This window comes from Erpetoichthys calabaricus, chromosome 2, assembly GCF_900747795.2.
Source record: "Erpetoichthys calabaricus chromosome 2, fErpCal1.3, whole genome shotgun sequence".
In the NCBI taxonomy this organism is placed as follows: Eukaryota; Metazoa; Chordata; class Cladistia; order Polypteriformes; family Polypteridae; genus Erpetoichthys; species Erpetoichthys calabaricus.
In genome coordinates, this window is record NC_041395.2 from 343,061,624 (window position 1) to 343,074,884 (window position 13,261).

A 13,261-nucleotide genomic window follows, 5' to 3' on the forward strand; every position below is an offset into this window, starting at 1 on the left:
GTCACTCTTCAGAGGAGAGTCAAAGGGAAGGAAGCCCAACTTGTAATTGACCACCTTAAATATCTTTATATCTCATGATGGACACACCTGTCTGTGAAGGCTTAACGAGCTCATCACACCAAGTAATCAGCATTGAGCAGTGACAGGCATTCAAATCAGCACAATGACAAGGGGACCCACATTTGTGCACAGCCAGTTTTTCACATTTGATTTAATTTCATACAACTGAATACTGCGTCACTAAAAATCTTTGTTCGGAAAACACCGCAGTACTCCGATGTTCCTAGGAAATGAAAGACACACCACTGTTATCTTTAGTGTTGAAAGGAGAGTCCATTATTATGCAGGCTGAGAGGGGTTGTCAAACTTTTTCATATGACTGTATATATGTATTATTTTAAAAATATGTATTTTTAAGGAAACTTTATTTTAGTGTTTTTATAGTCACTGTATAATCCCTGCGTGGAGTTTGCATGTTCTCCCCGTGTCTGTGTGGTGCTCTGGTGTCCTCACACATTGCAAAGATATGCAGGTTAGGTGGACTGGAGATATTAAATTGGCCCCAGTAACAATCATCCATCCATCCATTATCCAACCCGCTATATTCTAACTACAGGGTCACGGGGGTCGGTTGGAGCCAATCCCAGCCAACACAGGGCACAAGGCAGGAAACAAACCCTGGGCAGGGCGCCAGCTCACCGCAGGGCGCGTACACACACACCAATTTAGGATCGCCAATGCACCTAACCTGCATGTCTTTGGACTGTGGGAGGAAACCCACACAGACATGGGGAGAACATGCAAACTCTACGCAGGGTGGACCCAGGAAGCGAACCCGGCTCTCCTGTGAGGCAGCAGCACTACCCACTGCACCACTGTGCCACCCAGTAACAATAATAATAATAATGCAAAATAATTCTTTACATTTATAGTAAAGCTTTTCATAGTCAGTGGGGATCCAATTCATCCATCCATCCATCCATTTTCCAACCCGCTGAATCCGAACACAGGGTCACGGGGGTCTGCTGGAGCCAATCCCAGCCAACACAGGGCACAAGGCAGGGAACCAATCCTGGGCAGGGTGCCAACCCACCGCAGGGATCCGATTCAGTCACCACTAATGTGTGGCACCTACCTGGATGATGCGACAGCAGCCATTTTTTTGCCTGTCCACTCACCACACATTTGAATGTCATGGGATGAGAGAGAGAGGGAGGGAGGTAGCCAGTCAGAGACAAGGGATGATTAGAGGGCCCAGAATGATGTTGCCATGGTGGCCAAATGGTGGCGCACATCACCATGGCGGTGCTGCAGCCGCCGGACCCTCTTTGTTTTACGTGTTTTTACGACTCTCTCTCCCTCCTTGTTTGTTTTAATTATCTGCTCTATGATTATAGTGATGATGACTGCAATATTATTATTATAATTATTTTTTATTATTACTATGACAGTGATGCTTCTTAGGGTTCCCAGCCTCCAAACAAGCCCTTGTGTCGCCAGTAGAACTGTGAAATGTGGAGATGGTTGGATCGCTGGCGCCCTCCAGTGTTAGCATATGCTAGTTGTGGGTTTCTTGCACTTGGGTAGGTGGCCACAGGTCTGCTCATCTTGCCAAAGAGATGGCACTCCCTATCCAGAACATTCCCTCCCTGCCCACCCCTTCTATCACTGACCGCTGGGATTGGGAGAGGGGAGAAAACGGGGTGATTTGAGGATTGCAGGTCACTCCCACTATCCCACAGTGCCCCCTTCTCACCCGCCAATTGAGTGTCATTGCTTCCCCATCCCTTTACAGTTAATGCACACCAAATAGAAATTGCAATATAGTGCCTTTCATTGTGAGCCTTTTCTCCAAGAACTTTGAGCTTAAAAATCCCTAGATAGTAGTCTGAGACACTAAATGACTTGTTCATGGTGAATGACCCCAGCCAGCCACTGAGGTCGGGGGACCACACTTCCCTTGATGTGTTCTGCTGTTCTGTGCCAGTTTGGTTTGTTCAACCTGCATAAAACAACTTGGCACTTCCTTCTCTGGCAGGCAGGGGGCAACGTTGGGCTCACAGAATGCACCCACACACAAGAGCAGAAAGTGATTGTGCATGCCCAGTCCATCTCATAGGGTCCACCATTGGCATCGTTTGTGACCAATGCCAATTGAAGTGATGTGATTGGGATTTAAACTGGCAACCTTCCGATTGCTGGCACAGACCCCTAGCCTCTGGGCCACCACTCCGCCCGCCCAGTTTAGTTTTAATCATGCATACACAGAGTGGGAAGGGCAGGGTCAGCTGTCCCTTGGAAGTCCCCTCCGTGGACGTGTCCCCACTGCCTCTCAGATGAGCGACTGCACTCTCCTCCAGCCTGGATTTACGTTCGCCCCTTGGCTTTTCTCCCGTTACTTTTCATGGGATGTCGGGCCTATCTGTTGTTTCTAAAAAAAAAAAAAAAAAAAAAAAATAATAATCAACCTGACCCCTACCACGAGAAGGTGGGATGCTTCAGGGGTCTCCTAACCACCTTTTCTAAAACTGTCACCTCAGTGCCTTCACTTTGAGTCTATAATTTGGATGACTTTTTTTGTCCAGTTGGTCTGGAATGCTTTAAGTATTTAGTTTTATTTCTCTATTTTTTGTTCTTAAGGAGTCTCAAGTTTAGTGATTTTTTCTTATAAATTGTCTACAATCCAAGTCTTATAAATAAACTTTATATTCATTTTAGGTAACTGGCACTCTGTGACCATGAGCAAGTCACTTTACATGGCTCTGCTCCAACTGGATAAAACAAATGTAACCAGTTGTATCTCAGCTGATGTAAGTCGCTTTGGATAAAGGCGCCCGCCAAATCATTTTTAATTCTATGCCTTTTATTGAACCCTCCTGAAGAGACTCTTATTTCCTAAGGAATGTTACAGCCGCCTAAGCCAGCTTTTATTCTGAAATTACATTCAAGTGAACTCCCAGGGGGTGGGGCCTTTATGTTTGAAGAGGGAAGACACCTTGCCCCGTGGCCCCGCCCATCCCGTCTGATATGCAACACCGACCACGCCCCCTTCTGTTTGGAGCCCGGACTGACTGAGTCTCTTGAGTTTTCTGCTGCAGCGTCACACTGAGGGTGACAGATTTTTAGCTGATGGTTTTTATTTTTTTATTGTTGCGTTGTAATTTTTTTCATTTTTTTGGGGGGGTGGGGAGTGTGACGAAGGTTATCTGTGTTAAGTGCCTTATGATTTGGAGTGCCATAAAAGACGCTATATGAGATCAAAGGTGCCCGTGATGCCCACACCTTATGGCGTTTTTCTCTTTCTCTCTGCAGCTCTTCGCCATGGTCTTTGCCATGTGTTTGTTTCGGGGCATCCAGTAAGGATTGTGTGTGTGGACACCGAGAACCTGCAAAAGAAGATTTGTGTTCAACAGGTGAAGACACACAAAAAATATGAAGTGACCAAAACACTGTACACGTACTTCAGGGCTGGAACTTTGAGGTGCTGAAAAGACAAAGAGAGACTGAAATGAGGAAAAATACTGACGGGCGGATTTGTATTTTATTTGATTTCTTTTTTTAACTCCTTTTGCTGACCTGCGAGAAGCAGGGGAGCAGGACGTGAACTGTGAGCATCGCACTGCCAGCCCGCTGCTGCTGCTGCCCCCTGGTGGCCGAATGGTGGCGCACATCACCATGGCGGTGCTGCAGCCGTCGGACCCTCTTTGTTTTACGTGTTTTTACGACTCTTTATCCCTTCTTGTTTGTTTTAATTATCTGCTCTACGATTATAGTGATGATGACTGCAATATTATTATAATTATTTTTTATTATTATTATGACAATGATGCTTCTTAGGGTTCCCAGCCTCCAAACAAGCCCTTGTGTCGCCAGTAGAACTGCGACTGATGGAGATGTTTGGATCGCTGGCGCCCTCCAGTGTTAGCATATGCTAGTTGTGGGTTTCTTGCACTTGGGCAGGTGGCCACAGGTCTGCTCATCTTGCCAAAGAGATGGCACTCCCTATCCGGAACATTCCCTCCCTGCCCACCCCTTCTATCACTGACCACTAGGATTGGGAGAGGGGAGGAAACGGGGTGATTTGGGGATTGCAGGTCACTCCCACTATCCCGCAGTGCCCCCTTCTCACCCGCCAATTGAGTGTCATTGCTTCCCCATCCCTTTACTGTTAATGCACACCAAACAGAAATTGCAATATAGTGCCTTTCATTGTGAGCCTTTTCTCCAAGAACTTTGTGCTTAAAAATCCCAAGATAGTAGTCTGGGACACTAAATGACTTGTTCATGGTGAATGACCCCAGCCAGCCACTGGGGTCGGGGGACCACACTTCCCTTGAAGTCGTGTTCTGCTGTTCTGTACCAGTTTGGTTTGTTCAACCTGCATTAAACAACATGGCACTTCCTTGTCTGGCAGGTAGGGGGCAACGTTGGGCTCACAGAATGCACCCACACACAAGAGCAGAAAGTGATTGTGCATGCCCAGTCCATCTCATAGGGTCCACCATTGGCATCGTTTGTGACCAATGCCAATTGAAGTGATGTGTTTGTTATGGAGGGCATAAGGCAGCCCTAAATCTGATCAGTAACAGCTGCCAGCCCACCACTCTGCCCCACCATACATCGCAGTCTGTCTAACAGCTGGGTCTTACTGACCCCTAGTGATGTTCTACTGTAGCTACAACCTGGCCTAGAGGATGACTAGTAGATAGGAACATAAGATGAAGGGAGACAGGATGAGGCCAAAGAAGGTGATTTGATGGGGTCTCAAATGATACCCTAAATGCCCCCCCCCCTCCCCCCCCTTTACTAAGTATGTACCCACTTTAAAATTCTCAGTGCCTTCGCCTTTTTATTATTCATGGAGAAGGAAGAGGATGTGGAAGTGAGTTACAAATATCAGCCTGGGTGTTGGCATCACGATGAAAGGCACTATAAACAATATATATAATGGGTCTCACCCTAAGCCCCCCCCTCCAGGCTTTATTACATTTGTACCCCATTTTAGAATTCTTGGTGGCATCACGTTTTTGTTATTCTTGGGGAAAGAAGAGGATGTGGAATTGAGTTACAAATTTCAGCCTGGGTATTGGCATCATGATGAAAGGAACTATATATAATGGGGCTCACCCCATGTGCCCCCCTAGTCTTTATTACATAGTACCCCCACTTTAAAGTTCTAGGTGGCATTACCATTTGATTGAGTACAGTATACTTGGGAAAGGAAGTGGTTGTGAAATGAGCTACCAATAACATCATGGGTTTTGGCAACTTTATGAAAGGTGCTATATACAATATATATAATGCGGACCCCTCCCCAATGCTTTATCACATACATATGCCACTTTAAAGTTCTGGATGGCATTGCCTTTATGTTATGCTTGGGGATGGAAGAGGATGTGGAAGTGAGTTACAAATACCAGCATGGGTCTTTGTACCACAATGCAAGGCACTATATACAATTTATAAAATGGGTCTCACCCTATGTGCCCACTGGCTTTATTACGTTTGTACCTCACTTTAAAGTTCTGGGTGGCATTGCCTTTATGTTATGCTTGGGGATGGAAGAGGATGTAGAAGTAAGTTACAAATATCAGTGTGGGTTTTGGTGCCACAATGAAAGGCACTATATACAATCTATGTAATGGGTCTCACCCCCTTCCCCCCCCCCCTCAGGCTTTATTACATACATACACCACTTAAAAGTCCTAGGTGGCATCGCCTTTTTGTTAGACTTGGGGAAAGAAGAGGATGTGGAGGTGAGTGACAAATATGAGTGTGGGTGTTGGTGCCACAATGAAAGGCGCTATATACAATATATATAATGTGTCTTACCCCATGCAGACCCCTCCCAAGGCTTTATCACGTGCGTACTTTAAAGTTATGAGTGGCATCAATTTTTTTGTTATGCTTGGGGATGGAAGAGGATGTGGAAATGAGTTGGAAATACCAGCATGGGTTTTGGCATTATGATGAAAGGCACTATATACAATATATATATAATGGGTCTCAACCTATGCATCCCCCACCAACTGACCCCAAACCCCCCCCAAAAAAGGTTTTATTTCATATACACTACACTTTAAATTTTTAGGTGGCATCGCCCTTTTAGGTTGGGGAAGAAAAAAGGATGTGGAAGCAAGTGACAGATTTGAGCGTGGGTTTTGGTGCAACACTGAAAGGCGCTATATACAATCTAGAAGGACTGATCTGATAGCTTTAGAATTCTATTGATAATTCCATTCCCAGTGATCACCGCAGAAAGATGGCGGCAGAGTAATCCAAACATTGTGTCTGGTGAAAGGCGCTATATACAACTCTCTGTCTTGGTCACTTCATTGCTTTTCATGAATCTTTTCATTTTCCACCTGTTGGTGGCTCCACCTACTGATGAGTGTTGGCAGTGCGGATTCTGACAGTTGTGCCCAATTCTTGAGCTGTCGCTTCAGGTGTGGCACACCGGGCCTTGGGTTCATTTATTCAGTTGAGCATACAAAGTGAGAAGTTGTCCCTCCTCGATACGGCCTTGCCATCTCGTTGCCCGCTGCCAGTTTAGATGTGGCAGCCAAGTGGTTGCCATTGTAAGATACTGTATGTATATATTTTTTTTTTTACTTTTGGAAAAGAGCAGCATAAGCTTTCATTCCTTACTATTAGGCAGCCCAGAAGGAGGAGAGTCCCAAATTATGATCATACGATGTTCAATCCCACCGCTGCCACCACGTTCATGCCATTAGCAAGTCACTTTGCTACCATGGTGTGTATTATAAAGGGCCAGAAGCCTCCAGGTGCCTCCTTGAAAGGCGCCATATGGTAGAATGACATGCTTTTCATCACTTTTTCTTACCCCCAAGGTCATAAATAGAGACAAGGGTGCAAATTCAGACTTTTGACTCTGAGGGGTGCAATGAAGCCTAATTGGGGTAGAAGGCTGGCTAAGCCAATCACGCTCAGCCACCCTAAAAACGCAATGCTGCCCTCTGCTGGGGTGGCATCAGCCAAAGGAAGGAGATGGCAGAGCGTGCCCTGCTGAAAATAAAACCTGTGACGTCACTGCCAAGAGCATCAAAGGCCCTGGTTGGTTGCGGCGATTTATTTTCCAATTACAATTTGAAAATCGGACTTTGTCTGCTTCTTGGTGGCTTGAACCTGAGTCCTCTGAAGGTAGCCTGGCTTCTTCAGCCTTCCTTTATCAATTTCTTTTAGGTATTAAAAACACACACACAACCTGCAGCTCTTCTGTTTGTTTGGTTTTTCTGCCTCTGGAACTTTGTCAGTGAAGTTGTTAATATGCACACAAAATAAAGGATTATTTTTATGTGCTTCTTCATGCTTGTCATTTCATGATTAGGCCAGCAGAGGGTGCTGTGTGCACGTCACTCATGTCTATGGAGTTTACAGTTCTACGGGTTTGACAGAAAACCCCAACCCCAATATCAGTACACGGTGTGTCGGTGGGGGGGATTGGGGGGTTTGGGAATTGGAGGGCTGGTCTAACTGAGCTGGTGGGGAGACCACACCGGGGAAGGTCACAGGTGACCCCTGTCCTCACGTCCTGACGCTGGCTTCCAGTGACGATAGTCTGATTTCAAAAATCCTCCTTCTCACAGCTAAACTCCATAACTGAAGAGCAAGTAAGGAGACAACTAGACACAGAAAAAGTCACCAGACCAGATGGAGCCGGTCCTCAAGTTTTTACGGCCTGTCCTGACCATCTCTGTGGTGTCCCCCGGTCACCTCCTCAGTTTGTCCCTAAAGCTCCGGAAAGTGACCCTGCTGTGGAAAACATCCTGCATTGTAAGGTGGGCGCCTCTTCATCTGGTGACTAATGACCAGCAGCCCTTAGAAGGCCTTTGAGGGGCTGGTCCTGCACTCTAGGAGTCCCCTTGTGATAGACCACCTGGACCATCGCCAGTTTGGATTGGAGGATCTGATTATCTGTCTCTGCTCCACAAAGCTTCTTCTCACCTGGACAATGCTGGCTGCACTGTGAGGACTCTGTTTTCTGATTTCTCCAGGGCCTTCAATACCATCCAGTTATCCCTGTTAAGGGGTCAGTACAGAGATATGCAGGTGGGTGAGCCTGTGATGTCCTGATGATGGACTATCTGTCAGGCAGACCACCATCTGTGAGACTCAAGGACTATGTGAGCAACACTGGAGCACCACAAGGACCAGGCTTGTCACTTCACATTGTAAACATCTGACTAGAAATATAACAGCAGGACAGGTCACTCATGGAAATTCTCAGATAATTCTGCACTTATGGGGTTATTAATAAGGGGGGATGAGACAAAGGAGAGGAGTCAGGGGGAGAACTTTGAGAACTGTCTGCAGCTCAACATCAGCAAAGCCAAAGAACTGCTTTATGACTTTCAAAACACCAAAGTGCCTCCATGTCTGGTCACTAATCAGGGAGGGGATGTAAAGGTGGTCCACTTCACATCAACAACAGGCTGGACTGCTCTAATAACACAAAGGAACTGGAGAAGAAAGGGCAGAGCAGACTGTTCTATTAACAGACTGTGTTCCCTTCATGTGACAAGTGACATCCTTCATAACTCTGTGATGGCCATTGTGGTGTGCTGGGCTGGTGACATCACTTCAAGAGAGGACCACCGAATCAACAAAGTGATTTAAAGGGCAGGCTCGGTTATGGAATACACTCTGGACCCCTGGAGGTCATAGCAAATAGAGAATGAGATCAAAACCGAGTGCCATTACGAACAACCCTGCACATCCTCTCTCGGTGACACACCAACACTGAGGGCTTTCAGCAGGTTAAGAAAGGGGGGGGTGGGGGTAGGGGCGGTCCTTTATGCCAACAGCAATACGCATGAATAGCACCTCACTGGGACTGCCAAGTCAGACGTTTTCTTTCTTTTTAGGCATTCTGATGTGTGTTCAGACCACATTGTGTGTGTGTGTGTGTGTGTGTGTGTACATTTCTTTATCTATTTATTTATGCATTTATCTATTTAAAGAGCTTCTCTTAAAGGCCAAAATTGCCTCTGAGGACAAATAAAGTTATGTCTATCATAAGGGATGGCAAGGATGGGCTGGCATCTTGCCCAGGATGGTTTAATGTTACTTACCCAGGCAGGAAGCCAAGCCAGTAACTGGAGATGAATGAAGACGGGGTGCTCTCTGCCTCCACCAGGACACTGGCAGAAGGTGCCAAGACCACAGTGGAGACGCTGGTGTCACAGAGGGGCCTAGAGGAGGATCCTTACCTGGATGGGGAGACAGAATGCTGAAAGGACAGGGAGGCAACCAATGTGAATTATTCAGTCAACTCGAGACACTAGATGGCAGCATCCCTGGGCTACTTCACCTATATGGACACATGCAGAGCATGCTGGGAACTGTAGTGCCACAGGGAAATGCCCTGCTATCCTTTTTGTCCAAGTTATAGGCTTGACCCCCAAGCTGGTTAAAGAGCCTTTCACTATCTATTATATAGTGCTTATCACATCTATCTATGTATCTATCTATCATATAGTGCCTTTCATATCTACTGTATCTATCTATCCATTATATAGTGCCTTTCATATCTATCTTTCTATTATATAGTGTCTTTCATACCTATGTATCTTATTATTTAGTGCCTGTGATATCTATCTATCATATAGTGCCTTTCATATCTATCTATCTATTATATAGTGCCTTCACATATATATATCTATCTATTACTGTATATAGTGCCTTTCACATCTCTCTATCTATCAATCTATCATATAGTGCCTTTCATATCTATCAATTATTTAGTGCCTTTAATATCTCTCTATCTATCATATAGTGCCTTTCATATCTACTGTATCTATCTATCCATTATATAGTGCCTTTCATATCTATCTATCTTTCTATTATATAGTGCCTTTCACATCTGTATATCTATCTATTACTGTATATAGTGCCTTTCACATCTATCTATGTATCTATCTATCTATCTATCTTTCTATCTATCTATCATATAGTGCCTTTCATATCTATCGATTATTTAGTGCCTTTAATATCTCTCTATCTATCTATCAATCTATCTGTCTATCTATCTATCATATAGTGCCTTTCATATCTATATATCTATTATTTAGTGCCTTTAATATCTACCTATCATATAGTGCCTTTCATATCAATCAATCTATCATATAGTGCCTTACACATCTATATATCTATCTATTATTTAGTGCCTTTCATATCTATCTATGTATCTATCATATAGTGTCTTTCATATCTCTCTGTCTATCTTTCTATTATATACAGGTAATGCCTTTCGTATCTATCTATTATTTAGTGATTTTAATATCTATTTGTCTCTCTATCTATTATATAGTGCCTTACACATCTATATATCTATCTATTATATAATGCCTTTCATTTCTATCTATCTCTCTCTATTATATAGTGCCTTCATTTCTATCTGTCTCTCTCTATTACATAGTGCCTTTCACATCTATCTATCTATCTATCATGTAGTGCCTTTCACATCTATATATTATATAGTGCCTTCACATCTATATATCTATTATATAGTGCCTTTCATATCTATTATTTAGTGCCTTTCATATCTGTCTATCTATCATATAGTGCCTTTCATACCTATTCATCTGTGTCTGACAGCCTATCCCTCTATCATTTAGTGCCTGTAATATCTTTAAATTATATAGGGCCTTTCATATGTATCTATGTAAAGGTTTCTTCTGCTTTGTTAAGATAATCTGTCCCCGAAAGACCCTTTGTGAAGTGAATTTTTCATAATTTGAACACATAATTTCCAATAACAGAATTTCACAATAACTTTTAAACCTTCCCGGGCCCCAATACCAATTCGATTTTTGTTCACATGATGCCAGGATCCATGCCAATGGACTTATTAGTCACATTAACAAACATTAGTCTTCCCAATAAGCCCTAATAATGGGCTGCCTGGCATGTTAAGCAGGAGGTGTCACTGACGTCTCCGCTGCATGAAGGAAACTCTTTTATTTTAAACGATTCGACTCAGAATTGCCACAATAAAGCCTGTTAACGCGTCAATATCGCTAATCACAATAACCAGTATCATATCATCAAAATCACAACACGATCTTCCCTTTTTTTGTTTGTTAACTTTAGACATTTCAAACAGATAGAAAGAAACAAATTCACAGGACAAACACTCAATAGACAGACCACTAATAAACGTAGGTCTTAAAGGCGTTTAGCCTGGAATGTTGGGAGAAGGCACTCCAGTGCCTGATTAGCGGTGGGCAGAAAAGACCCCCAAAGGCATTTCTTAGCCCACTGTGGTGCTATGAGCCCATGGCTGAAAGTGAACTGAGAGAGAGAGGTGGGGTGCGCCTACTGGAGGGGATTTTTCATGATGGCATCCAGTTTTGCTCTTTTCACAGCTCCAGTGTGCCCAGGGTTGGCTCTGTGATGGCACAGGATGGCGTTCCTGAGAAGTCTGTGCGTCTTTTGAGCTCAAGTGAGACCCTAGCGCAGAGCACCACACTGGCTACTATGGACTGGCAGAACATTTCCAGCAGCTTTGCTTCACACATCAAATGTCCCGAGAGTCTCCTCAGCAAGTCCAGCCTGCTCTGGTCCTTCTTGTCCGGCGCCCCCGTGTGGTCAGACCAGTCCAGTTTGCTGTTGATGCAGACACCCAGGGACCACTTGAATGGTGAGTGGTGGTCTCAGAGTCTCTTTGCCACGCCTAAAGCCCACCATCAGCTCCGTTGTCAGAGCTGTAAGTTGTTGTCTCTGCACCACCTGACGAAGTCCTCCACACCCTTCATGTACTTCGCCTTGTCTCCATGGTTAATGCAGCCCATGATGGAGGAGTCATCTGAACATTTCTGCAGGTGGGCAAGCGCTGGTATTGTGCTGGACGTCTGTTGTGTAGTGGGGTGACCAGGAAGGGAGACAGGACAGTACACCGAGGGGCTCCAGTGCTACACACCCCCATTTCTGACACACAGCCCCTGCTGTCTGTCGGTCAGGTGTTCCATGATCCAGGAGACTGGGCGAGCAGAGGGGCATCAAGATTCAACACCTTGAGCTTTCTTGATGGGTGAGAATGCCGTTAAACACCCTGGAAAAAATTAAACTGGGGTACCGACTTTGTCCAAGTGGAAGTCGTCTCTCTCTTTCTTTCTGTGGGGCTCTTAGATGAGAGTGTGAGCCTGCAGAGGGTCTCAGTGTTCTGAAGGCAGGACCACCCTTTTCAAAAGTCTTCATGGTGTACAAAGTCCTTGGGATCAAAGGAATCACCGGGACCAGACTTGGAGGGGGGTGGGGGGGGGGGGGGGTCTTATTGGAGAGTTTAATGGTGTAGGAACATTTTTTTTTCCCCCAAAGGAGACCTCCAGAAATGCCCCCCATGGAGATTTTGAAGAAAGTGGGTTTCTGCCTTGACCGGGTGACTCAGCTTGTGTGTTCACGGCTTCATTCTGCTCTCCCCTTCTGTGCATCTTCTGTTTCTATAACCCATCTCCCTCTGGAATCTTTTTCTTCTTGTTTCAACTGCTCCCATTAGGAGTCGCCACAGCAGATCATCTTCTTCCATATCTTTCCGTCCTCATCATCTTGCTCTGTTACACCCATCACCTGCATGTCCTCTCTCATCACATCCATAAACCTCCGCTTAGCTCTATCCTTAGCATCCTTCTCCCAATATACCCTGCAACTCTCCTCTGCACATGTCCAAACCAATGCAATCTCGCCTCTCTGAGTTTGTCTCCCAACCGTCCAACCTGAACTGACCCTCTAATGTCCTCATTTCTAATCCTGTCCATCCTCGTCATACCCAATGGAAATCTTAGCATCTTTAACTCTGCCACCTCCAGCTCTGTTGCCTGTGCCAGCCCATATAACATAGCTGGGCTCACTACCGTCCTGTAGACCTTCCCTGTCACGCTTGCTGATACCCGTCTGTCACAAATCACTCCTGTCACTCTTCTCCACCCACTCCACTCTGCCTGCACTCTCTTCTTCACTTCTCTTCCACACTTCCCATTACTCTGTACTGTTGATCCCAAGTATTTAAACTCCTCCACCTTCGCCAACTCTACTCCCCTCATCTTCACCATTCCACTGACCTCCCTCTCATTCACACACATGCATTCTGTCTTGGTAGTCCTACTGACCTTCATTCCTCTCCTCTCATATCTCCACCTCTCCAGTGTCTCCTAAACCTGCAGATCACAATGTCATCAGCAAACATCACAGTCCACGGGGACTCCTGTCTAATCTCGTCTGTCAACTTGTCCATCACCATTGC

General features: G+C 45.1%; 1 protein-coding gene across 1 annotated transcript in view; it reads left to right on the top strand.

Moving 5' to 3' along the window:
- Positions 1 to 7,315, top strand: part of tspan18a (tetraspanin 18a) — a 141,182-nt gene extending 133,867 nt beyond the window's left edge. The window contains exons 8-9 of the mRNA XM_028796064.2: positions 3,313 to 5,638; positions 6,198 to 7,315. Of these exons, the coding sequence (XP_028651897.2) occupies positions 3,313 to 3,360 (48 nt within the window). The 3' untranslated portion in view covers positions 3,361 to 5,638; positions 6,198 to 7,315. The remainder of the gene's footprint in view (positions 1 to 3,312; positions 5,639 to 6,197) is intronic.
- Positions 7,316 to 13,261: the final 5,946 nt, after the last annotated feature.